The following is a 25,870-nucleotide window of genomic DNA, read 5'->3' as shown; positions in this document are numbered from 1 at the left end:
TTGAGGTGCAATTAGTAATAATCGGTGTGCAAGAAGAAACAACTTATTTTTCTCAAATTTAACCGAAACTTCAAAATGGACTCTCCTTTACACCCGAGATTCTATGAATTAATTGTCATCCCCAATAGCTAATAATTGATGATTATCGAATATTAATCGCTCAAGATGATTTAAGAAACAACTAAGAACATTGTTGGTCATTATTAGTAGGTATGGCTAAGCTACCTTATTAAAATTTCGAAAGTAAAAATTGAAGGTAAAATCTATCATTATTTTATAGAAGAAAACTTATTTGGTGCATCGTGGTTAAGTCGTTATTCAATTATATTTAAAGTTTTACTTCAATAAAATAAAATATATTTAATAATATGTCGTTCAATTAATAGAGAACACCACATTTAATATTTATGGAAGTATGTATCGTAATTTTTACACGTAATTAAATTTAAAGTATTTTATAAACTTGTATATTTCGAATTGAGTATGTATTAAAGAATTTGTTTTTATTAAGTATTTAAGATGCTTCTATTTTTGTTTAAATATTTTTATTTAATTTTGTTGTTAATGGGATGATATTATTATTGTCGTCTTCTCATTTCCAACTCGTAAATCAAATTGTATCTTTCTTTTCAATCTCATCTAACGAGATAGAGAAAATTGAAATAAGGTACAGATGGGAGCAACAAGATTATTTATGTGAAATCAAAATTCACAGGTACATGAAACAGAAATAGAAATTCAAAACATTGTATACTTTTGCTTTGTTTTTTCAAAAACTTCTTCAGCAATGTTACCTTCTTTTCCATCAACCCTTTTAATCTCCAATTGTGCTTTCTGATAGAATCCAGTACCTCTCAATGCATCTGAAATGAAGTCATCGAACCCAACAGCAATTGCTGCCTCTGCTTTCGCTCCATAAACCAACCTCTATGTCAGAACATTCATAGTATTGTAAGAAACTCATCCAAAATGTTAACTTTATTAAATAATTTTTCATGTCTAATAAAATTAAAATTATTTTAAATATGGCTTTTATCAATATATAGAGACACCACTACTTAAACATAAATTCAATTAACATAAAGGATTTAGATCATTCTAATCCAAAATTTGAAGACAATGTGTTTTTTGTTATTACAACCTTAACTCGTGAGAGGTGGATTGCTCCAAAGCACATCGGACAAGGTTCGCAAGAAGCGTACATTTCACAGTCTGAAAGTTCTATCTTGTTAAGGTTTAGAGAAGCCTGCAGAATGAAAATGATTTGGTTATAAATAGTGAATTTGTAAGCATTTGGATTAGATGGAAAGAAAGAATGATGTAACCTTTCTTATAGCAGTGACTTCTGCATGAGCAGTAGGATCTGTGTTCCTGAGCACCATGTTGTGACAGCAAGAAACTACTTCATCGTTACGAACTATTATAACACCAAAAGGACCACCATCTCCACACTCTACTCCTTTATAAGCTTCTTCAACTGCAATTCTCAAGAACTTGTGGTCTCTCTGCTGTATAGCTATGCAACACAAATCATAATAAATTCAGAAACATCATATTTATCAGAAACATAAGTAATCAATAGTTTACAAAACATTACCTTCCTGATGTCCAGGAAACACAGAAGCTACTGTAACAGTTCCATCCTTCGTTTGAACCACTGCCAAGATGACAGAAATAGCAGATAAGAAAGATTTACTATATAAAACTAAATGTAAATTTATTTTGTAAAGTTGAATTAAGGATAAAATTAATTTTCACGAGTTTTAACTTTTAAGAAATAAATAGTTTAAGCAGTGGATTATTTTTTGAAGAACTTGGTTATATGAATTTGGAAAAAGTTTTTACAACTTTTTTATAACGTAACAATTTATGATTAATCTATTTTAAATATTTTTTTAAAATAAATTTAAGCAAATTAATAAAATGATGACACATGTCATATTGTAAAAAATTGTTAAAAGAAGTTTTTAAGATATCATCGTCCTATGAATTTATGGAACGAGAAAAAGCACGTACCGTTAACTTCTTCCATGACTTCTGAGGAAGTTGAGACATAAATGGGTGATTTGTTGGGTATATATAGGAGTGCGAGATGATTCATGATATGACTATGAGAGAGAAGATGGGTTCCCTTCTAAAATATTTTATTATAAGAGATCACTACCTTATTATAGTTTAATTAAGCTTAAATATATTTTATTAATTTTACAAAATTTACCATTTTTCTATATATTTTTAATATTCCTTTTACTTTTATCATTTCACTTTCTAAGTGATTATTAAAATATTTTTTGATTTTTCTAGAAGAATTTAAATATTTATTATAACACTCGACGATAGTATCATGTAGAAAAAATATAAAATGAAAAACCTAAGAACTTAAAGCCAAGAAAATTGTTTTTCTGAATTAAATGAAAAAAATTAAAATTACATATAACATTTAAGTAATATATGTACATAATAATTAGACAAGACAAGGTAGATTTACTCATTACCCTCGATTTGACAGGTTTGGTTAAACTTTTAATCCATTTGAATATCTAAACTCGTTTTTTTAACAAATTAAATAAATTTATTATGATATTAAAGTAAAAAATATGATTTATATATTCAAACAAGTACGAATATATCATAATATTATAATTTAAATTATAAAATTTAAGAAATAGTTTTATTTATTAATTAAGCCTAAATAATTTAGGAAAATCAAGCGAGATAGTGTGAATGCTATTTTTAATTGATATAATTAATCTTTCTTGCTTTATTTATGAAATATATTTTTGAAAATATTATTTAATTAAATTTTTAATCAATATAATATTATTAAATAAAGTAAGGAAAGGGAATATTATTTTGTTAAAAAAAGTATAAGAGATGAATGGTATCGATTGAAAATAAGAAGTAGAAACAGATATTTATTTCAAGAATGAACTAAAATATGAATGTTATTTTATTAAAAAGTAAAAATATTTATTTTAATATTTTTAGGATATGAGTGTTTATATTAACTAGCTTTAGAAGAAGTAGGTAAACGTAATTTTCCTTCTTTAAATAATATTTAAAATGTCGCTAGAAACTAGAAATAGTCATATGGGACAAATTAGAAAATATTTTCTTCTTTAAGGGGATGAGAAGACAAAAATAGAATAATAAATTTAAGTGATGTGATTTATATAAATAAATATGTTTGAAATATAAAATTAGAGCATAAATAAGAACAGAAGAATCAAAGGTTGAAAATTTGATAGAGGTTAAAAGATGAAAGGCATGTGAAGAAGACTCTAGATAGGAATCACGTGACTCATCCGAACATGTAAATAACTGTTATCCTCCATCTCCTGACTCATCCAATTTAGATTGTGAATGTTCTTATCCTATCGCAAAATTTAATAAATTGCAAGAATATCTTGTTAGATTGATGGTCCTACCATAGTATTTTATAAAAAATTTAGTATAATTACTTCAATTTTTTTTCAAACATAAAATAGGCAAACATGGTAAGTTTATCTCTAATTTATTTTAAAAGAAAATTTTTAACTATATATATTTGTGACTTTCTTTTACTTAATGTGTGTTGAAACGAATTATGATGGAGATCTAAGAAGGAAATATTAATATATATATATATATATATATATATATATATATATATATATATGAATGAGATAATTCTACAATATTAAGTTAAAATTGATTTTTTTATTAAAATAGTATTAAAATGTAACATCACATTTAATAGTATAAAACTATTGAATAAAACATTATAAATATAATAATCAACTAGTAAAAAAGTTAATCATATATGTACTAAATATATAGAAACTAATATAAAAACATACTAACATATATTATAATTTTCAAAATAAAAAGAATTTACAACGAAACTATACCTTAAACTAAGCTGTTGCATTAATCTTACTCTGCACAGGATTAGTTAGAGCATTTTCATTTGCTTACACAGTCAAGAAGACCATTACAAACAAAATAGAAGGAAAGATAAGTTGTGAAAAAAAATTGAACTAATGAATCATAATATACCGATTTATCAACCATACATTTTAAATAATAATAAATATACAACAAATTAATACTTTCACAAACAAACTGTTGACAACAAATTCAATTATCCGGATACATATATTTGATCTACGACTTTAACATAGTAATGGTATTTATTATCTATAAAGTCATAATATTATTAAAAAATATTAGTATAATTACTATTATTAGTATTATAATAATAATAGATAATTAAAAAATAATGATAAAAATAATAAATATTATTAAAATAATTATGACAACTAATTTTATAATATAAATACAAATTTTACATTAAAATATTTACAATATAGTTAAATATGTTAATTTTTTCTTTATTATGTTCACTTTTATTATACAAATGATTTTTTTTATATTTCTAAATAACAATATCTTGTTACATAATTATTAATTTAGGATTTTTAAATAATAGTATTCGTATTTTTTTTAATACTTCTATTTAATTCTTAATTTAATCTAATAAACAATGATAATTAAAACAAAATTAAAAATGATAAAAAAAGTGTATTTAATGATAAGAATATTAATAGAAACAATTTAAATAGGTTGTAAGTTATAAACTAATTGAAGTAGTATAAATTTAATTAAATTTTATGAAAAAATTAAATTTAATTAAACTATGAAAGTGTACGCGTGAATTTATCAATTAAATTTATGAAAAAAATAAATTCATTTTTTCTTTTTTTGAGTGACTTTAGAATTTATCAATTTAAGAAGTTGAGAGAAAGAAATATGAAAGTGTACGCGTGAGAAAATAAACAAGGAAGCGTAGTTTATTGGTAGAAAGTTTAGCTAATTAATTATTGATTATAGGTAAGCATTCGCTGCAGTAGTATTGAAGAGATTAAACAACATGAAAGTTAATATAATAAAAAAATTAGTGGATTTGACTGACTGCCAAAAAAAAAATTTAAAATTAGAAACCATTAATATGGAAGAAAAAAAAAATTGGACACAACAGAAGAGAGAAGAAAAAAACATGATTCATTCGTCATGTTAGTATATGTTAGTATATGAAGTTATCGTCGTTACTATCAACTTAACGGATAAGATTCATTTATACAATTTTTACAACTTTATAACACAATCTATGCACTTTTAAAAGTTGGTATTAAACTAAAAATAATCACTGAATGTTGAAACTAAGTAAATAATTAAGTATTTTTTATGAAATACTTATCTTCCATCTCTATCAAATACAAGTCTCTTCCATATTAGTATATTTTTTTGAAATTTTTTTTTTTAAAAAATTTAATACTAATAAGACTTCGAATGAAAGATTTGACTTAATTTAAGTAAAAACTTAAAAATAATAAATTTAAAAGTCTATTTTCTATATATATATATATATATATATATATATATATATATATATATATATATATATATATATATATATATATATATATATATATATATATATATATATATATATATATATATATATATATATATGATTCATACTTTTGATTCCAAATAGTAGATAATAAACATAAAAAATAAATGAAAAAAAAAGAGAAATCAATTTAAAGTTAAAACATGTCCTCAAATAATGAAGTTTTAATATGAAGTACAATTTTAATTTTGATTTATCTCATCATTTATTTATAATGAAAATTACATAACTTGTATCTTCCGTCTTCATTTAATTTGTGGTGTTTTATAGTATATATTTTGAAATCAAACATATAATATGTATATTTTTATTCTTCATTATCGTATTTTCTTTATTAAGCTAACGTTACTTTAAAAGTATAGAAGTATTAAGAAAAAAAGTTCAATTATATCTAGGTTTAACTATGGTTTCACTCATGAAAATCTTGGATAATTATAGTTTTGGTCTTGAAAACTGGAAAAAGTATTATTTCGTCAAAATTGGGAAATAAAACTTTAGTAGTTAAACATTAAATTGAAAAGACAAAATCACTTAAAGTTCTTAGATTTATGATTTAAGATTTAAATTTTAAAGTTTACAACTTATTTGAGTCTAACAATTTTAATGTTTTATGGATAAAAATTCTATTTTTTTTTTAATTTGAGAGGCGAAAGTCAGATTTTTGTTTTCCAAATTATCACAGATAAATGTATGATTAATAATTACTATTACATTAAGAAAAAAAAAATCAGCGTGTGGGTTATTTTTGTTACAGTAGTTTGTGTTCAGCCAGTTCATTGCAAAATCCGAAACTTTGCATCAAATTGACGATGTTCTCTCAAACGCATTTACTCTGTTCGCGTCCTTTCAGCTTGAACGGGGTTTCAATGGCCGCCACTTTACGTACCCCGTTTTCCGTTCGTGTCAGTAGCTCAGCCGCATCGACGTGGGTCGCCGGCGATGCGATCCCAGAGCCGGTAATCTCAGAACAGCATAAACCCGATTTTACGCTACCCTCGCAGACGTTGGTCGAGGCAGCTCCGGTCATTGAAGTGGCAAAAAATCTAGGGTTCCGACCCAACCCTGAATTGGGGTTTCTATCATACTTGTTCGTCCTCTCCATGGTACTATCATATATCATTGCCCATTTGCTCATCAAATGAGAATGAAAATTGCATTTTTAAGCATTTTTGGTTCCACAATCAAGTAAACTGAACCTGTGTTTTTTTGGGTTTGCAGGCTTTTGGTGCGTTTTTCTCAGTAGCTGTGGTTTCCATTCCTACCTTAATTGTACGTTATGATTTATCTCATTCACAAGTGAATATATTGGTTAAAGTTTTAAATTGCCGCTGTGGCGTGGTGATTGTTTAAGGTTTTAAACTGTTTTTTTTTTTGGGATAAATTCTGCTGATGTGATAAAAAATTGTGATTGCAATGTAGTAGAAACCTAAAATCCTTGAGTTTTGATGACAATTACGGTTGCAGATGTAAAATGTTCTAGAGGAGACCCGAAATGCTTGACATTGCGGTTGCGGATGTTTCTTATAATTTACACAAGCTATATTGTAAGAGTGTTTTTAACAAATTTAACTTGTAGATTATTCCTTTTAATCCTAGATGTATGTAGTGGTGTGTTGAATGCGGAATGGTCCGACAGTTGTTACTGGTTTGAACTAAAATTATACTATATAAAAAAGTTTATATCATGAAGAATTCTCACTAAATACGGCTTATATGTGGTCATTTGTTTTAGTGGAAACCCATATGTGTGCAGTGATGTGTTGAATGGATAAAATTTAAAGGGTTGATATTTGTTTCTTGCATAGGCTTTTGGAAGATTAGGAGCTTCAGTAAATAAATTGGCAAAGGTTGTTTCGGAAGAGGTGCCTGGGACTTTATCTTCTCTCAAACTTTCTAGTCTGGAGCTGAATGAATTAACCCAACAACTTGGTCTTCTCAGACAGTTAAGGTTTTTCTAGCTTAATTTTTGTTCTTCTTTTTGGTGAATACTGGCTTTTGCTGCTGTTGTTAGTCAACCTCTGATGATGTTATGTTAATGTTTGATGCTAGGCATAAAACTGCTGGTGTTCCTATGGGAACAAAGGACATGAACACTGTCAGATCAAAATCCTCTAGCAAGAAGCACCCAACATCCTAACATTTCCAAAGTATGTTTCTAGAATTGACCTTGCTTGGTTTGGTTGAATAGGAATCACAGGATAGATGTACAGCATTTTCAGCCACATGGTTTCCGTTGAAAATTGAAATTACAAGTTTATACTGATATATGATTCTAGGACATGTTGGGCTTTTAACTTTGAAGCTGATGTTGCAAATAATGTGAAAGAAGCTCTCTGCTGGTTTCTCTGTTATCCTGAGGATTAGTAATTTACGGGTATTGACTAAATAAGTTGGCGTATTTGAGACTGGGATGTTATGTGAACCATTTTTCAGGTATATGATATAGTTTCTTACATGAAGTACTATGTCTATCAAAATGTGCATATCGAAGCATTAGATACGTAAACATTTAGACCTTTGGTATTCAAGCAGATTTTGAATTTCACTAATAAACAATGTCATGGATATGTTTACAGTTTTGCAAACTTCTTTAATGGATCGGCAGCATCTTTTGCATTAACTGGGACAGGCATATTGGTTACTAGAGTTACTCTAGAAGATGAGACCAAGGATCTTCTTTGTGAGTCTGAAGGATCAATCTTCCATAGTAGCACCTCCCATACCTGTTACAGATAAAACTGCTATGACATACATTTCTCATTTCTCATATTTGTAAGCCTTAGCAACGACAAAGTAAATGAAGAGTCTCATGATAATACCTAGCCAACAAATATTGACTCATCACTGAGATAGCAGATTAGACCACCATGGAAAAACTTGTACAAAAACATTATTCTCATTTCATCCCAATCCAGTCAACTGGGATCATTGCGATGAGGTTTGCCATATAGATTCAACAATTCAAAATTTGTAACTGTTGTGGGAAGTGTGTTGGTGATTTTATTTGTGCTCACGTCTTTAATTCTGGCATTAGTTTACGTAACATTTAAATTTTTGAGATATGTTGTATTATTATTATTATGGTTATTAATATTATTGTTATATTGCTTTATTTTTTATTTTAATAGTTAAATACTTTTAATTTGACTACTCATACCTAATTTAGTCTTAATATAATCTTAATAACTAACATAGTACTCAGATGATTTCTTTTACATCATGTTTAAGTATACATTAGCTTTGGTTTTAAATGATTTTTCTGTAAAATATTCCATTTTAAAAAACATTGAATAACATATAATGTTGTTAAGTTTATAAATTATACGTAATATGTTTTATTATACATTTAGAATATATCACACTACAAATATAATTTTAAATGAGTTTCTTAATTTTTTAAGTTATAAAAATATTGAGTTTTATATAAGTCATTACATTTAAACAATAAAGTATAAGTTTTTAAGTATGAATTCTTAATATTTTAGATTGTAAAATGTTAAAATATAAATACAAATATTTAGAAGTTTATAAAAGTGAGTTTTTTTTTTGGATAGAATCTTAGGTGAATTTTTCTAAGTGTCTATTCACTTCTAAAGAAACTACTATTCACGTAAACTTGTGAAGACGGATTGAAATTAAAAGTCTGTGTTGGCGAGTGAATGTGAGATTATTGTTTTCTTCAATCTGAGGTGTGATTTGCAGGGATTATAAGAAATTCTCATGTCTACCCTTGCTAGAATTGATAACTCTCAGGTGTGAAACAAAGTTTCAGTTTGGTGTTTCTTCTTTTTTTTATTTGCTGTTTCTCGTCTTTTATATTAATAATAATAATAATAATAATAATAATAATAATAATATTATTATTATTATTATTATTATTAATAGTAATAATAATAATATATTACAATTTACTAAATTATCATTTTTTACATTTTAAAAACTATTTTTTATTTTTTTTCTTATATTTTGATAATCTTCAATTTTTAACAATTAAACAATTTTTTAATAATATTTTTTTCTTATATTAATTTTCACAAACTTTATCTCCAAATCCATTTTAACTCACCTTCAAATCTACTTAAAAAACAACCATTAATTCACTCCCAAATCCATCTATCTGAAGTGACTTAGGATTGGATAGTTTTCAATATTGACACATTGGGTATGGTATTTTAATCTATCAGTTTGTTTTTGTCTATTTTCTGACTCACTTTTTCCCAAAAAAAATTTAAAAATTGAAATAAAAAAATTTAAAAATTAGTTTTTACATTATATTAATATAAAATATAAATATGAAAAGATATTATAATTCATATTATTAATAACTTATAAATTAAATATTAGCTATTAATTAATTAATAGATTAATATAATATATAAATATAACAATTATTTTAATTTATTCGATTGATTTTTTCCGGATGAATAACGAGCCAAGATGCCATAATGTCCATCTTGTGACTAAAGAAAGTGTGAATTAATGATGTGACTTATTAACATATTAAGAGGATCTTCTCTTGTAAATGATGTAAAATGTCAAAAAAATGCATTTGGTACAGAGGTGGTCTCATTGGGTGTGTCGTTTTAGGTGAGAAAGAACAAATGGAAGACAGATAGGAAAGATTAGAGGTGATCTTATCCTCTCAAAAGAAAAAAAATATATAAAAAATTGGATTCAATGATAAGTGAGAAAAAAACTCAGAACAATAAAAATATTAAACTGGCAAAAAAATATATTTGAAAAATTAAAATAAACACTAGAATTTGGCAAAATCTAAGTTTTTGTGTTAATAGTTAAAATAATATGATTAAATAAAATTATTAAAGAGATCAATAGAAATTCCTTATCAACTTTAATATATTATAATTATAGAAAACACTCTAAATAAAGATGGGTTAAACAATTATATATTTAAGAGAGAATAAAATTATACAATTCTCTATTATTGAATTTTTTTGGTGGCAACCTTTTTGGAAGGAGTAAGAAAAAAAGTAGGTGAAATGTCCATTCATGGCATGTAGACTAATAAATGGATACAATAATTATGTAATTTCCCATTTATCGCATATGTCTTCTCTTCACACAGAGAAAAGAAATAGAGAAAATAAGGAATTTGAGTTTTATGGTATTTACAAAAATAGCAACAGAAGATAAGATGAAGGGAAGAACCTGAATTGTTTTGCCAACATTTAAAGGTTTAGCTTCTGCGTGCACCAAATCACCCATCTCAGCTCGTTTCAAATGGTTGATGCTGAGTTGAATTCCAGCCACTCTTTTATACCCTGAAGCCATGTGTGCTCCCATGCTTGCCAAAGACTCTGCTATCAATGCTGAAACCCCTCCATGAAGCACCTTAAATGGCTGCACCATTCGCAATCAATTTACTCATAATTAACTCCTACTCATAAACATGATTAGCATAAACCAAACCATAAAGCAGGAAAAATGTAACTTTTTCATAACATTCAGAAACCCAATCAAAGATAAACAAACACAGACAAAAATAGCTTGTTATTGAGAGAGAAAAAATGAAATTGGCTTGACCTGGCAGCACTTCTGGGTTACAGGGAGCCGGCCAGAGACTTTTTGTGGTGATAATACTTCAATTTCAAACCCCATTAAGTGAAGGGGTTGATCCAAAGCAGCAGTTTTTGATTTTGATGATGATGATGATGATGATGATGGCTGATCCTCCATGAACAAAATAGATCAGAGTAAATCTATGAGCTTTCCCTGTTCACAGATTGTGTTATGGGAAAAGTTTTTTGGAGGTTGAGGCTTTGCAGAATGGGAAAGTTGTACAAAATGGACTATAGAATGATTGGTTGTGTTTAGAGGGTAGTTTGGGGGCATTTATACAATATGATTGAGAGGTTGGTGCGTGGAAATTTAAAAGTTTGGATAAGTCATGCAGAAGATGGAGGAAGTGTTGATTGTGAGAGTCATGGTGGAGCAGTTTTGATTGAAATGGAACGAGACATGGGCCTTCTGTAAATCAAAAGTGCTATGGCTTTTACTGTTCAAAGATTGGTAGGGCGAAGTTTTAGGCTAAATAGTTATTTTTACGCTTAGATATACAAATACTCCACAATTTAATTTATAAAAAACTTAATTTAGTTTTTGAAAATACAGAGTATGTTATGTTATTAAATTTATTGGACTGCTATATAGTAAAACTTAAAAAACAATTTATTATTATTTAATATAATAATTATATTTGTGTATTATTTTCATATTTGGTGTTAACTCTTTTTCTTTATTTTTTTTTCATTTTCTTCTTTCTCGGCTTTTCTTGTTAACTATCTTTGTCTTTATTATTCCTACTGTTACCTCCATGATTTTCTTTTTCTATTAATTTTATAATTAAAACTTCATTTTGATTAGAGAGATAATCTGATACCTTTTCTCTACTTTCTTCATTTAAAAGATATCATTAACTATAGTAAAACTTATAATTTCTAACTGGAGCAAAGTTTCTTAGAGATACTACTAATGTCTTTTAACTGTCTAGTAATGAAGTAAAAAAGAACATAAAAGTGATCCATTATCTAATACAATTTATATGGTGATCACTCAATTTATCATATTCTAAAAATTACTTAAGTGTTCGACCATATCCTTCTATTTCATGTTTACTAGCTTCCTAATAAGGAATGCATTGTTCAAGGAATTTTTAGATTTAAACAACTTACTTAATCTCTTCTATAAGTTGTAAACTAGAATCTCATATGATATATAATGATAAATGAGCTAGTCTATCCATTGCTTTATCATGCTAATATTTTTATTAATCATCTTCCAATATCTTTTAGATTTATCTATCGATTTAATACTTTGTTACTCAGTCGAATCATACAAGTTTTTTGAAAAATAACAAATCTGTCATATGAGATTTTCATATTGAATAATTAGTAGAATCTAATTTAATTACGATTCCAATACCATCACTATTTCCCATGTTTGAGCACAAACCAAAGCTTCTAAGTAGAGTTATGATACCAGTTGTTGGGAAGATAACACAAAAAATAATAAGCAGAACCAAAACGTAGATCAATTCTTCCCTATATAAATAATATGCAAAATAATAGATTGCACAAACAGAGAAGAGTGAAACTAGTAGACAACAACACTTTTTAACATGAAAAAACCTTAATATGAAGGCAAAACTCATGGGACCTAGTTCGGTAAAAACTTACATTGACAATAATTAATGAGTACACTTGTTATGAAGCAGATCAACAAAAAATATTCTCTTCACTAACAAGGTAGATAACAAGACAAGAAAACCTCAATGGATACTTAACTAACCAACAAAGAAGGGTCTGAGAGGTTGTGGGTTCAACTTTCCTACTAAAATTTTGGAAATATAAAGTTAGTTTAAAGAGTTTGGAAGGGAGGGTATGAGAAGTTACGAGTTCAACTCCCTTACTAACAAATACTAGTTACTAACATTGCTAATAGAAAAATGAACTAACCAATAGAGCAAACCTAATATATATGAGATGTGTTATAAAACCTCTTTTGCAAGCTAGCTTCTCTACACAAGCATAAGATACGTTGACTGTTCTGTTACTCTTCTTCACTCTCTTTTGGTGACATTTTTTCTTTTCACACTAGAAGTATTGAAAGTCTCACACCGATTAGTGATAAGATTAATTTACAGTAAATAAAGTGAGTGCAAAGCCACGAGTGTGGTTGAATTAGACTTAAAATCTATTTAATGAAGTTTGTTGTTTGTTGGGTTTATTTCTCCACTTAATTACGTCATCATAGGAACACTCATTAATGACTAGTTACACGTTTGAGATGTATAGGTCTCAACAAGATAAGATTTCTCGTATTAAAAGTTATACTTAAGGATAAAACTAATTTACAATAGATACAAACTTTACCTTACTAATCCTTAAAGTTATTCTCTTTCGTTTTCTTTTAAAATTTGATGCTCACTTGTGTATTATTTCAAATTGCATAATTAAATAAAGAAAAATACTTCTTTTTTTCTTTTATTAAATTAAGTCCTTAATAAATTAATGACCAACCTCATGTTCACTTGAAATTGATCTTCGTGGACTTATCAATTTAAGTTATTAGTTGATAAGTATGGAATTTAGGGAAGGTTAGTTCATCTCATCAAATATCCATGCATTTTTTTTTATTATTACTATTAATATTTTGTCCATGGTGATGTAGACAGTAGAATACGAGGATGCTATGAGTAGAAAATATCACTCGAAAGACCATGAATAATTACTACTAAAGGATAGAATTGGTATTAAATTTGGTCTGACCAATCTTACCAACTCATTTATAGCCTTTGCTAATGAGCTGGTAAACTGTGTCGATAGTTCTCATGTTTCTTGTAGGACACACGAGTCCGTACAACTTATGTAACCAACAATTGCATGTGATGTGAGTAGAAGTGATTAGCCAAAAATGACTGGTAGATAAACAAAAAATAGTAAGTAAAATTAAGGGGGAAGAAAGGGAATTTTCAAGATGCAATTTTGCTGTGAGAGTCCGTGAGTCTGGCGGCATAGTATTTGGCAATGAAATCAGAAGCTTTTCTGTCAATGCCAGGCTCTGCAACCCAATGTGGTCTGTCTTCATCACTCGCAAAAACCCTTCTCATCCCATTCCCACTTCCTTCCCAATACTCTTCATATCCATTCTCACATGAGAAACATCCCTTCAATATCTTGTAAATTGATTTCTTCTCTGATCTCACTCTCTCTTCCCTTCTCATCACCATTTTCAACTCTCACTCTCTCTACACTCACACCAATCTTTTAGTTTCACTGATTTCCTTCTACTAACACCTCTTTGTATTTGTAGGTGCCAAAAAGCAATCACATGCCCTATTATTATTTAACTTATGCTATGAAGAAAAAGGAGGATAAGGATTCCTTGAAATCACTGATAACTGATAAGGATGGTTATATTTCTCATGTGATTGATCCACACACAACAGGCATAAGTGTCCTCCTCCTCTCCTTTTCATTTGTCAAGCAATACTTCTCTCACCTACCTAGCTTCCTCATGCATTAATTCTTCAACTTTCCTTTTATTGGTCACTATTTTTTTATTATAAGGTATTAGTACTCTATACTCTCATGGCAGCTGGAAGTAAGTTGCCAAAAGCAACCTTCCAAACCTTTCCTATGTTTTTTTAGTTCTTTTTCCATCTTTTCTGTTGTCTGGATGTTAGACTTTATTAGCTTTTAACTTCATTAGCTCTTAACAACTTATTTTTAAAATTATTTTAATCATTAAAAAAGTTAAGTCTTTTGTATTTGTAAAAAAATATTAAAAAATAAAATAGTAAATGTAAATATATGTAAAAATTTATTGAAAATAATATCTTATGAAGAACATAATTGTTTCTAAGCTTTTTAACAGTGTATTGGTAGAGGTGGAACGAGACATATAGGTGAAAAAGTAAAGGAATGTTTGTTTTGATTAAAAATAAATCTACTACAAATTTTTGGGAAAAAAAAATTAGGAGCCAAAGTTCTGCTTAAAGATCTGCTTAAATAGGAAGGAATTAGATTAAACTTTTGTGAATAATTGTACAAGTCTAAATTGTTAGAATTTAAGTCAATTTTAAATAAAAGTGAGAAAATGAAATAATATATAAGAAAAAAAATTCAAAAATTGTCTTAATATTTTGTGTTGAAAATAATATATATATATATATATATATATATATATATATATATATATATTTTAAATAAATTGACATATATTTTATTGCACAAAATTTCTCTGATATATCCCCTAAAATATGATTGAATATATATTAAATTCGAATGTATTGTTACCAAAATTTTCTTTAGTATATCTGCCTCACTAACTACTTTCGTTTCCTCTATTTTCTTCCAATACTAAATATACTCTAAGAAACAAATTAGGTTTATTTGAATACCATCGATAACTTTTTTACGTTTTCAGTTAAAATAGAATTTTGACCTACCATTTTAATTTTGTTTTACACTCATAAAGCTAAAAAAAAATTCTACATAATTGTTCTAAAGTATTTTGCAAAACCAATGTAGTTCTTTGGGTAACATATCGTACTAATTGGTAGTACTTGACAAACACAAGAGTAATTTTTTTAAAAAAAAATTAGAACTCAAGTTGAAACAAAATTTAAATGGGGGAACAGAATATAATTTTATCCTATGACTGTATATTTACACATAATTCTTCTATTACGACAAAAGTAAGGTTGCCAAACTTATGAATAAAATGCATTCACTAGCTGGCAAATATTCCCTCTCCATTCTACATAAAAAGTCACCTACAGATTGAAACTGAAACATTGCAAGATTAATTGGATAACTTATACATATTTTCCCTATTCTCAATCATAATTTAGCTATATATAAGGTATTAGAGAGAAAAGACAAAAAAAAAAAAACATCTTTGCTTCTCACAAGGAATACGCATTATATATGTTAAGACATCATCGACCACAAAATCAACTACATTCAGTATGATCTTCGGAAACAGCTCATTTCCTGAAGTAACTATGAAACAAATCTGAAATGTTAAATTTGATGCACTGCAAAGTAAAATTAAACTTGTGTCATCCAAATATAAGAACAGATAACTCTGAATCAGATTCCACCACTTTGCATAAGAGCACGTGTTTCAGTGCTTCACGACCAATAAGACGATCGAGCTAAGTTGGAATCTCAAATGCTGCATAAGGTTTTCTCACATACTGTATAAGGAATTGACATTCATTAAAAAAAATATTAATTTTATTTACGGTAAAATTTCATGGATAATGACAAAAATGTGTGGATAATAAAAAATCAACCACAGATTACCCTTCAACTCAAGATCTATATGTACTAGTGATGTTAATAAATATTAACAAATTTTTTATTTGTGAAAAATATAAATTCATTGATCATATATACGGATTATCATTCGTGGATAATTTCTCATCATATAAAATCTGTGGATAATTTTCCACGACTCCACCTCTGTAAATTATACAACAATGACATTTAGTATGAATTTTAGAGTGAAAACTGTTGAAAGTAGAAACTAAGTTGCTATATTGAATATTATTTTCAACCGTGAAAGCAACATTGTGTGGCAAAAAGGCAGAGTGAGAACCTTATATATATGGTTTGAAGGATATACCAGATTGATTGATGAGGAAGATGGTGGAATGATGTTCTTACGTACGCATGCTTCAAAAATATCTAGTCATAATGTCACTTTTGATGATAGTGATTCCTTGCAGCTTTTGCCAATGGTTTTTCCATAAAAATGCACAAAATGACAACTTCCTTTGTGCAATGCACTATCATATGTGGTGGCACTTACACAGTACCAACATTGCACGTCCATTATAATACTAGTTTCTAATTCTCAATTTCAATATCACTTTTCCTTTCTCCACGAATTACCTTGCAAAAAGTTTAAAAGAAGGGGAAAACGAAGTTTAGTAAAAAAAAGGAAGCTTTTACTTTTCTTGTATGGAATATGTGGATTGTAAGAATTTAATTTAGATGTTATAATACCAACTAAAACTTTATTTCTTTAAAAATTGTTATATAATTTCTTGTCTTTTAATTGGGAGGTTTAAAAAAATGTGATTTTATATTTTGTGTTTTTTTGAAAATAGTGTTGAATTTTTGTCTCATTTATTCTTTTTTATTGTTATGCACGATTGTGAGAACGATTGAAAGTAATTTTTTTAGAATTTACAATTTTCTTTTTAGATTTGGTTATTCATGAAGTATTTTTGTAATCCTTTATTTAAAATGATTAATGTGATTATCATTGTTATAGTTATCTAAATGATTTGAAGATGTCATATATCAAGTTTCAATTATTTTTATTTCAGTTGTTTTCCTAATTAAAGAGTTGGTCTGTATATCTAGAAACAAATCTAATAAATATGAATAATATTGTTTATCATTTTTTTATGCTAAAACTTTTTAATATTGAAACTAGGAAATGTAAGATGATTTTTTTATGAACATTATATGACAAATTCCATCTACTAATTGATTTAAGGTGAGTGTTAATAATGAAAGAGATTATATCTTGGTGTAGTTACCTTTATTGGTATCTTTAGAGGAATTCAAAGTGAATATGTCAATAGTTTTTTTTTTGTACAAACTTTGATTTATTTTGAGTTTAAGGGTTTATTTATGTTTTGAAACATGCTTCTAGGAATGACTACCACATGATTTGGTTGGAGAGTTATTCTATTATGTCATGGTTTCCTAAATTAATGAATGATTCCTTGAAATCTTGAAAGAAGATGATGCATTCGTAGTTCAAAATTTCTCATATTTTTCGTGAAAGAAATCATTATAGTGATACGTTAACTAATTTGACTTTTATTCATAAAAAACAATATAAATGATTTAATGTTTTATCTTTATATATTTATTTAATTCTTTTATGGTTTGTTTATGTTTGTATTTTTTTTAATCACAAGTTTAGTGTAGTCTACTATACTTTTTATTTATTTATTTTTTATTTTAATAAAATTTTATATAATGGAAAATGATTGATAGATCTTCTGTCAACTTAATTAAGATATCAAAATTTAGAATAATACTTAACATGAATTTAGGTACGAGGAGCTTAGATAATTGATTTAAATCATTTTCATAATATTAACAATTATTTACCATAACATAGTTTTTACAATGAAAAAAGGCGTTAGTAGAATCAATTTAGCTTACACTAACGTGATGTTAAAGTTCGACTTAGTTAAGTGCATTACATCATATAATATTTTTTTTCATAAAATAGTGTAATTTTTCCATCAGAATTTAGAAAAAGATTATAATTTTTAAAAATATTACTTTTAAAAAAAATTAAAACTCATATTTTTTAAACCTTTCAAACTTTTATTTTTCAAGCTTTCATTCAAAGACAGTCTTCCAACATTGACAAAGATATTAAAATTTTTTAAGTATTTGTTTTGTGTTTAAAAAATATTATTAAAATTTATATTATTTAAATTAATAAATTTATATTATTTTACACAATACTTTACTTTAAAAAATTTCTTTTATAAATTTATATTATTTTAATTAATAAAATTAATTATTTCATATTTCAATATAAATGTAATAGAATTAAAACCATTAATTACACCTTAAATATTGATCCAATACACCAGTAATCCCTAAAAATAAAATACAATAAAGTATTGTGTAAACTTAACTGAAAAAAAAATTATTAGAATTAACCTATGTTTTAATTTATAAGATGGTAGTGATGACATAACATATACCTATTGAATTGGTGTAAGAATTAAATGATTTTAGCATTACCTAAAAGTAAAGGAAGTTGTGTGCCCTTTACTTTTCCCCCTTTCTCCCAATTTCTTCCGCACTACAACCTAGTTTCAGGTCCTTGGTTCTCGCATTCTTGGTGTCATTGGCTATCTCTGAGGTTAGGTTAGAAAAAATCTGGTAAGTAATCTTCAAAATCCTCGTGTTTGTATTGGTGAGTAGTACATATATAGATAAACCCTAATGTGCATTGAACACCTTCCAAATCGGGTTTCAGTTCGAAGTGGGAATTTTGAAGTGGAGGCATATGTAGTACATGGTTGTGAGGAGGCAAAGAACAAGTGGTGTTGTAGTTTGGGTGAAGGTCAAACTCTTTACCGTCATTGCTCTAAAGGTCACTGTATTGCTAAATTCTAGTGGGTTGAGCTAAATTCTAGCATGGAGGTGAAAGATCTAGTTGAATCCTAAAGGTGATGTGTTTTTTATTTTGACTTTGATGATCTTTTCTTTTTCTTATAAATATCCTTTACACCTGAGATGAATCATAAAGTTAAGAAAATTTATTTTTGTAAGAGAAGTTTTTCTATAATTGACAATGGTTTGGTATATAATTCCCTAAATGAAAAGAACCTCTCAATGATGTTTATTATTTCTCATTACAGATAACTCTAAAATTGATGATGTTTATTCTTTCTCATTACAGACAACTCTGAAATTGATTGCTTATGGTGATGTTGATTGAGTTGAGTTTCTTAATATAGTCGACAATCAATCACTTGGTTAATGCTTATTCCTTGGCTTCTTTTTGATCTCAAGAAATATTAAGAAGCAAGCATGAATTTATAAAAGTTATCGAACTAAAAATAAAAATAGATGTCTGTGTGGTCACGCAAATCTAGACAATAGTTAAAAAATCTTTGTCTAATCTTTATGCCATAACTTTTACTGTTTTGACCGCCATTTATTTGCTGTGAATGAAACCGTGATGAAGCATATCTTCTCAACAAAAATAATTCAGCAAAAACAAGAATGTCACAAAACACCGTGTGGAAGTCACAAGAAATTGTAGGAAAACAAAACCATAATCCAAACATACATATAGATTTAAGAAGTGAGGAAAGGGTGACTTGTATATCCAAATTGTAACGACAATGAATGAATTGTTATATTATTAATGTGAGGTGATGAAGAGGTAGATTAAAGACATGAGAAGTAGGAAATGAAGAATGAGTGAAGAGATAATTAAGGAGAATTTGAAGATGAAAATTTGGTGTGAGATTGGGTAAGTCTGGTGGCATAGTACTTAGCAATGAAATCAGAGGCTTTTCTGTCAATGCCTGGCTCTGCAACCCATCGTCCTCTGTCTTCATCACTTGCAAACATTCTTCTTTCATTTCCTCCTTCCCAGTACTCATCATAACTATCTCCACATGAGAAACAAGCCTTCAACACACTCCCAAAACAGCAACTCGATGACCTCTTCCCTCCCATTCTTTTCTCTTCTTCCAATGATCTATGCCAATCCTTCTTCCATACTTTACCATTTATAGACTCACCACATTATCTCTTCTTTTAGGAAAATATAACAAAAATTTAAAGCTACAGATTCCCTCAAATCACTCTTCTCATCCTCTACTTTTTCTTTCTCACGCAATACTTCTCCCCTACCCCTACCTGCATCATACATGCTTTCTCATTCTCATCACTTACTTTGCCTAGATTCCTTCTTTTTCCTTGTACACATAATGCCTACAGAAATTATAATAAGCTTATGCTTCTAATTTTGCTCAATCTTTGTGTATGACTTTTCTTTGTCTTCTGATAAGATGTAAGATATTGATCTGGAAGTTATGCTAAAGCAAAGTAATGTACTTTGAATGGAATTTAATCCAACTATCTTATAACTTTAGAGCATCTGTGATTGGACAAAACATACATGTACATTTGCTGTCTAACTAGACTTCAAATTTTATTCTGACAATTAGAAATAAATTTTCCATTATTATGAATAACAATCACATCTCATTATCTCATTATTAAGTAAAAAGTTATTTCTCATCTCATTGCTCTAACTAGAAAGTTACATCTCATATTTTTTAAGAAAATATCAACTTAACAAGAAAAAAACACATTCACGAAGTATTACTGATACCTGTCATTAATTCATCTCTAATTTTAGTAGCCTAACCAATATTAAAAACTAATTTAGACTTCAATTCATAAATCAATTATAATTTTTTATTCATAATAAAAACTATTTTAAATACTAATAATTTTTATTTTATAAATTGATATCTAAATTAATCATTATAGAAATTAATTACTTTTTTTATTGTGGTGTGCTTATGAATTAGAGAAAGTAATATGATCGCACTACAGTATCAGACTTTAGACAACTTAAGATTTGACAATCATAAAATATTTTGGTCTAAATAAGGAAAAGACAACACTTTTTTAAGCGTAGCTTTTGATTAGAAACTTTAATTGTTATTTGTACCAATTCTTTTAAAAATTGTTACTTATTAATAAAGGCAACATGTAATAAATTGTTACCCACCATAACCAACAATTTACATACGATGGATACTTTAAATTTCTAAACTTAAATTAAAATACATGTGAAACTATCTGAGTCTCTTATTATGATGCCTTTATTTCACTTAAACCAGGATTCATACCATTTTATTAATGTATTTGTTGTATCTTGAAATCGGTTCCTATATCATAAGTTTTGTTTTTCTAAATTAAAGGAGAATTATGATGTTTTGAGATTGAAGATAGTCAGAAATATAAATGTATGTTTATCTCAGTATATTTTTGCAGGGAAAGAGGCTCATAAGGTGACATGTTTTTTTTTTTGTGGTAAAGCTTATTACCATGCATTCATGCAAGAATAAGAATATAAAAAATAAGGGGAAATTATGATGAAATTACATATGCTCCACAAGCCTATTGCCTTATATCTAGAATAATTAAACAAACTTCTCTGTTGGAAAGTCCCACGCTTGATTCCAACAGAGAGTGCCCTCAAGCTGTCTTACCTTTCTCAGAACTTAATTCTTAAGGGATCCTAAAGCAATTCAATTTCCATCAAATACAAAAGCAGAACTTTTCTTTTTATATATTCATATTTTGTCCTTAATGTAACTAATTTAATCATTTGCTAAAGGTCTTTCTAGGTTATAATATCATTTATTTGTTGCATCACTTTCTTTTGGCCCTTTATTAATTTTAGTTTGAGAAGTGCTATAGATACTATGATACAGCTACATAAGCTAATTCGGTTGATTTGTGGTATATATAATCAGCATGTGTAATATGTTATACATTTTCTAAGATGTACCTTCCCCATCATAATCTGTCAAAAGGAAACTCAAGATTTGGTAATCTCTGCATACATGTAAATTATAACTCAGGTTCTGCACACCTACTTTTTAGATGCAATTATTTGCATATTAAATATAGCAAGAATCTCGTTTCAATTATAAAGGCCATAGATTTTCTTTACGTGCCCAGAAAAATAACGTTAATTGGTAATGTTATTAGAATAAAATCATTCATTTGGGTAAGGTAGTGAGTCCATGAATTACTTGTTGAACCAGTGCATCACTACTTTTAACCTTAAGATCTTTTGAGGTAAATATCTTAAGTATTACTGTGAAACATATATAGGCGAAGGATCAAATTAAAATTCGTGTTAAATCATTACTATAAAAACATCATGATGATCAATCTGTGATAAATTTTGTAATAAATCTGTAAAGATAGTACATCGCTATGAATATTTTTATTGAATATGTATAGTTGCTAACGATACCATCACAAAAAGACCATCATCAAGTACATCATACACAACAAAAAGTATTCATATTTATTGATGAAATTTTATTAATTCATCGGTAAAACAATTTATATGAAACACAATCAATGTTAACAATTATGACCATCACAAAAGTGCTGCTACAAACACTACGGAAAAAAGAAGTAAATTTATTGATTGAAAAAATTTATCAATAAATCAAAATTATTAACAATTAAATGAGAATATAAAATTTGTCACAGATAAGAAATCTATAAGTAATTAGTAATAGTAAAATTTATTAATAAATATTCATCAATAATTTTTGACAAAAATTTTTTTTCAATGAAATTATTGTTAAAAATCAGTCATTGTCGTATTCTTCTTCTCTTATCTTCTTCCTTTTCTCTTACTTATTTTAATTTTTATTTGTAACAAGTATTTTGTCAAATTAATAAAAAAAATTAATATTCATTTTATCAATAAATTTATTAATAAAATTTTAAAAGCATTCATTATTAATAAATTTTCCTTAACAAATTTTATTATAACATGATCAAATCTTAAAACAAATTTTACTGATAAATTTGCTATCAACAAATATTTTTATCATTAATTAAGATTTTATAATCAGTTAGTACAATCGATGAGTAAATTATGTTTTATTGATAGATTTCTTTTTCATCAATAAAATCTATCAATAAATTTTGTTCTTAGATGAAATTTTGTCAATAATATGACAATTTTTTATAATAAAATTTCATCATAATATAATATTTTGAAATTATTAATGAAATTTTACTTACATGTAAAATTTATCATTAAAACAGATTTTATTAATAGATTTTAATTACTTATGGATATATTAATGTTAACATAAAAATTCACTCTCAAAGGAACCCCTTGACTTTTTGCAGTGCCAACTAAGTTGATAGCTTGTTTTTGTAGTCTTTGTTGTTTCCCTCAGAAAATAATAGTGTTAAAAACTCAATATATATATATATATATATATATATATATATATATATATATATATATATATATATATATTTTAAAATTTTCATATGTTGCTAGAAAATAAATACCAATATTTTTTTAACAACGGTTTTTGACAACAAATTTTTTAGTAATTCGTGATTGGTCCATTTTAAATATACTAATAAAATAGTGACACCTAGGATATTGTCACAAAATTATTAAAAAAAACTGGTCTTTTTAATTAACATAAGAAAGAGAACCACATAACAAGGCAGAACTCAAAGTTCTCAATTTAATTCAAAATAACAAATAGTTTTTCCTCTTACATGATACAACTCTATTTTATTTCATTTTAAACCTACCATTAAATTAAACATGACAACTTACTTTGAAGTTGGATCTGACAAAATTCCAGCGGTAGTGTAGCGTACGAGCGATGCACTGCATTTCTTACTGTAAATCCATACTTATAATTTTGTGAGTCTGCTTCCTCTAATAGTTTTGGCATAATCCTGCATAACACAATGTAACAATAACATATTTTTTCACCATCAAATATCCTTTTTCCATCAGAAAGGCAAGTAACAATTATCACCATAATTTTGTGTTTTACGTGACAACCATTCTATAGTTTATAAATCCTTGATGCACAATTATAGTTTGTAATTATTCAAACACAAATCTGATTGGACTAATACCATAATTCCGATAATGCTAAAGAATTGTGTTTCATTGATTTGTTTTACAAGAAAGGTGTTTTACATGAAATTTATTATAATAGCAGAAGAATAAGCTTAGTATAATATCTGTAGGCATTATGTGTAGAAGGAGAAAGAAGGCATCTAGGCAAAGTAAGTGATGAGAATGAGAAAGACCAATTCATAGGGTTGTGATGGATGAGTAAAGAAAACTCATATTTATTTTGAGTTACTCGTGTGTTGTGTCCCGTGAATCTTGATATTAATTAACCTGTCAAATAAATTCAAAACCTTCTGAAAATTCTTTTATAATCAAGTATCTCTTCTCACTAAAATTAAGAGTACAGGAGTCAGAGAATACAAATCGATAAATACTTATTTTAGAATAAAGATAATTGAATAAAAATAATATCATAAGTGAGTCCTTTAAAATAAATAATTAATTCAAATGATATGAAAAAATTATAAAATTTTCTATTAATGAGAGATATAAAGATTAATTTTACTACATATAAATATATATAAACCTGGTTTTGTAGATCTAGATTTAAAATTTTCAATAATATTATATCAGAATTATTTTAAAACTTATTCTATAAAAAATTATTATTCATAGGATTTGTCACATTATTTATCATCAGATCATCCACAAATAAGGATTAGATTAAGTTTAAGTCTATTCTTAATATATTAAAAATAGTTATATTTTAATAATTTATATCAATAAAATTATTAAGAAAATCGACCTTACAAATTTTTAAGACCCTAAATTAGCCATCTTCTTTATTTAATTGAATGTAAAAGTTTGCTAAAAAAATATTAACATTGAGTTTGGATCTTTGTAGTCTGAAATTCGACCAAATACAACCTATGATTAAGCCTAGTAATATATAATTAATGTCTATAGAAGAATCAATCTGGCATAATGATGTTGAAGGGACACGGTTTCTTATGGAGGGAATCTGGACTCAATAATATATAAGTACATGATTATTTGTAACTTTTTGTGTCTTTGTACGTGATCTCTATGTTCTTCATGTGTTCTGTCCCATCACTTGAGTTCCCTTTTTACACAATATTCCTTAGCCCTTTTGTTTAAGACAACACAAGAATATTACAACTTCTTCAACAAGAAAAAAATTGGATAATGATAAATTGTATGAAAAGGAATATTGACCACATCTTAGACACATTGTTGCTGTTGCACGAATAACGTTATCTGTAAAATAAATAAATGTCCTATCTCTCATTTATTTCAATTATGAGACTTCAATTCTAATTTTTCACTACTTTCTTCATTTCTTTTTCTTTCTTGGTCATTTCATTGACGTAAGTTTCAGTGAAAGTATAATACATCATGTAACAAATCAAACTAGATATGCAGCATCGGGAAGGAATATGGAAAGCACCCATAAAATTCGCTTGTCTTCAGATTTCCAAGGATAAACTTGCATTTTGTATCTATTTTATTTCCATCAAGTTTAAGAAAATTGCTGATAATTGAGTATTTTCAAGTTATTGTAATAAAAAATTTCAAGGAAATTTCCATTTGTTAGTAGCATCTTTTACTTTGTTGTGTGTTTAGTCTCATCATATATCATTATAGTTTTATTTGTGAGGGTTAAATCTTTACTATATACTAAAGTATCTATTTATAAGACGATTC

The 25,870-nt window shown here is 27.1% G+C and overlaps 3 protein-coding genes and 1 long non-coding RNA gene across 8 annotated transcripts; 2 read left to right on the top strand and 2 right to left on the bottom strand.

The window, feature by feature from the left end:
* Positions 1–674: 674 nt before the first annotated feature.
* LOC108319457 (guanosine deaminase) lies at positions 675–2,037 on the bottom strand. The gene is made up of 5 exons (XM_017550601.2): positions 2,017–2,037; positions 1,598–1,657; positions 1,326–1,516; positions 1,142–1,246; positions 675–927 (listed from the first exon to the last, which is right to left on the bottom strand). Exons 1-5 carry the CDS (start codon positions 2,030–2,032, stop codon positions 739–741), a joined length of 561 nt encoding a protein of 186 aa, XP_017406090.1. The 5' UTR covers positions 2,033–2,037; the 3' UTR covers positions 675–738.
* Positions 2,038–6,151: 4,114 nt separating this feature from the next.
* On the top strand, positions 6,152–8,588 carry LOC108319479 (uncharacterized). Of its 4 annotated transcripts, none has more exons than XR_008248562.1 (6): positions 6,157–6,558; positions 6,674–6,724; positions 7,261–7,403; positions 7,505–7,602; positions 7,732–7,888; positions 8,032–8,588. XR_008248562.1 is itself a non-coding variant. In XM_017550631.2 (5 exons), the coding sequence occupies exons 1-4, from the start codon at positions 6,265–6,267 to the stop codon at positions 7,590–7,592; spliced, it is 576 nt and encodes a 191-aa protein (XP_017406120.1). In that variant the 5' UTR covers positions 6,152–6,264; the 3' UTR covers positions 7,593–7,602; positions 8,032–8,588. The 4 variants fall into 4 exon arrangements, 2 of the variants coding, with proteins under 2 accessions (XP_017406120.1, XP_017406121.1); XR_008248563.1 differs by having other exon boundaries at positions 6,161–6,558; positions 7,261–7,397; XM_017550631.2 differs by lacking the exon at positions 7,732–7,888 and having other exon boundaries at positions 6,152–6,558.
* Positions 7,954–11,481, bottom strand: LOC108319480 (1,4-dihydroxy-2-naphthoyl-CoA thioesterase 1). The gene is made up of 3 exons (XM_017550633.2): positions 11,000–11,481; positions 10,625–10,816; positions 7,954–8,178 (listed from the first exon to the last, which is right to left on the bottom strand). Exons 1-3 carry the CDS (start codon positions 11,150–11,152, stop codon positions 8,026–8,028), a joined length of 498 nt encoding a protein of 165 aa, XP_017406122.2. The 5' UTR covers positions 11,153–11,481; the 3' UTR covers positions 7,954–8,025.
* Positions 11,482–18,751: 7,270 nt separating this feature from the next.
* On the top strand, positions 18,752–22,200 carry LOC108319464 (uncharacterized). 2 transcript variants are annotated; one of them, XR_001831297.2, is made up of 3 exons: positions 18,752–18,909; positions 19,007–19,199; positions 19,433–22,200. It is a non-coding gene; the product is annotated as an uncharacterized LOC108319464 (long non-coding RNA). The 2 variants fall into 2 exon arrangements; XR_008248561.1 differs by lacking the exon at positions 19,433–22,200 and having other exon boundaries at positions 19,007–19,265.
* Positions 22,201–25,870: the final 3,670 nt, after the last annotated feature.

Source organism: Vigna angularis, chromosome 4, assembly GCF_016808095.1.
Source record: "Vigna angularis cultivar LongXiaoDou No.4 chromosome 4, ASM1680809v1, whole genome shotgun sequence".
NCBI classification, from domain to species: domain Eukaryota; kingdom Viridiplantae; phylum Streptophyta; class Magnoliopsida; order Fabales; family Fabaceae; genus Vigna; species Vigna angularis.
This window is presented reverse-complemented; position numbering and strand designations above follow the sequence as displayed.

Excerpts from the sequence above, each read along its gene's own strand:
- LOC108319457 (XM_017550601.2), bottom strand. Across the intron at positions 1,517-1,597 it reads GTTTCCTGGACATCAGGAAG|CTATACAGCAGAGAGACCAC; the intron begins GTAATGTTTTGT and ends TGTGTTGCATAG. Across the intron at positions 928-1,141 it reads TCCACCTCTCACGAGTTAAG|AGGTTGGTTTATGGAGCGAA; the intron begins GTTGTAATAACA and ends GTTCTGACATAG.
- LOC108319480 (XM_017550633.2), bottom strand. The coding sequence starts at position 11,152 with ATGGAGGATCAGCCATCATCATCATCATCATCATCATCAAAATCAAAA. Across the intron at positions 10,817-10,999 it reads TAACCCAGAAGTGCTGCCAG|CCATTTAAGGTGCTTCATGG; the intron begins GTCAAGCCAATT and ends CGAATGGTGCAG. Across the intron at positions 8,179-10,624 it reads ATGTTGGCAAAACAATTCAG|GTATGGGAGGTGCTACTATG; the intron begins GTTCTTCCCTTC and ends TATCTGTAACAG.
- LOC108319479 (XM_017550631.2), top strand. The coding sequence starts at position 6,265 with ATGTTCTCTCAAACGCATTTACTCTGTTCGCGTCCTTTCAGCTTGAAC. Across the intron at positions 6,725-7,260 it reads TTTCCATTCCTACCTTAATT|GCTTTTGGAAGATTAGGAGC; the intron begins GTACGTTATGAT and ends TTTCTTGCATAG. Across the intron at positions 7,404-7,504 it reads GGTCTTCTCAGACAGTTAAG|GCATAAAACTGCTGGTGTTC; the intron begins GTTTTTCTAGCT and ends GTTTGATGCTAG.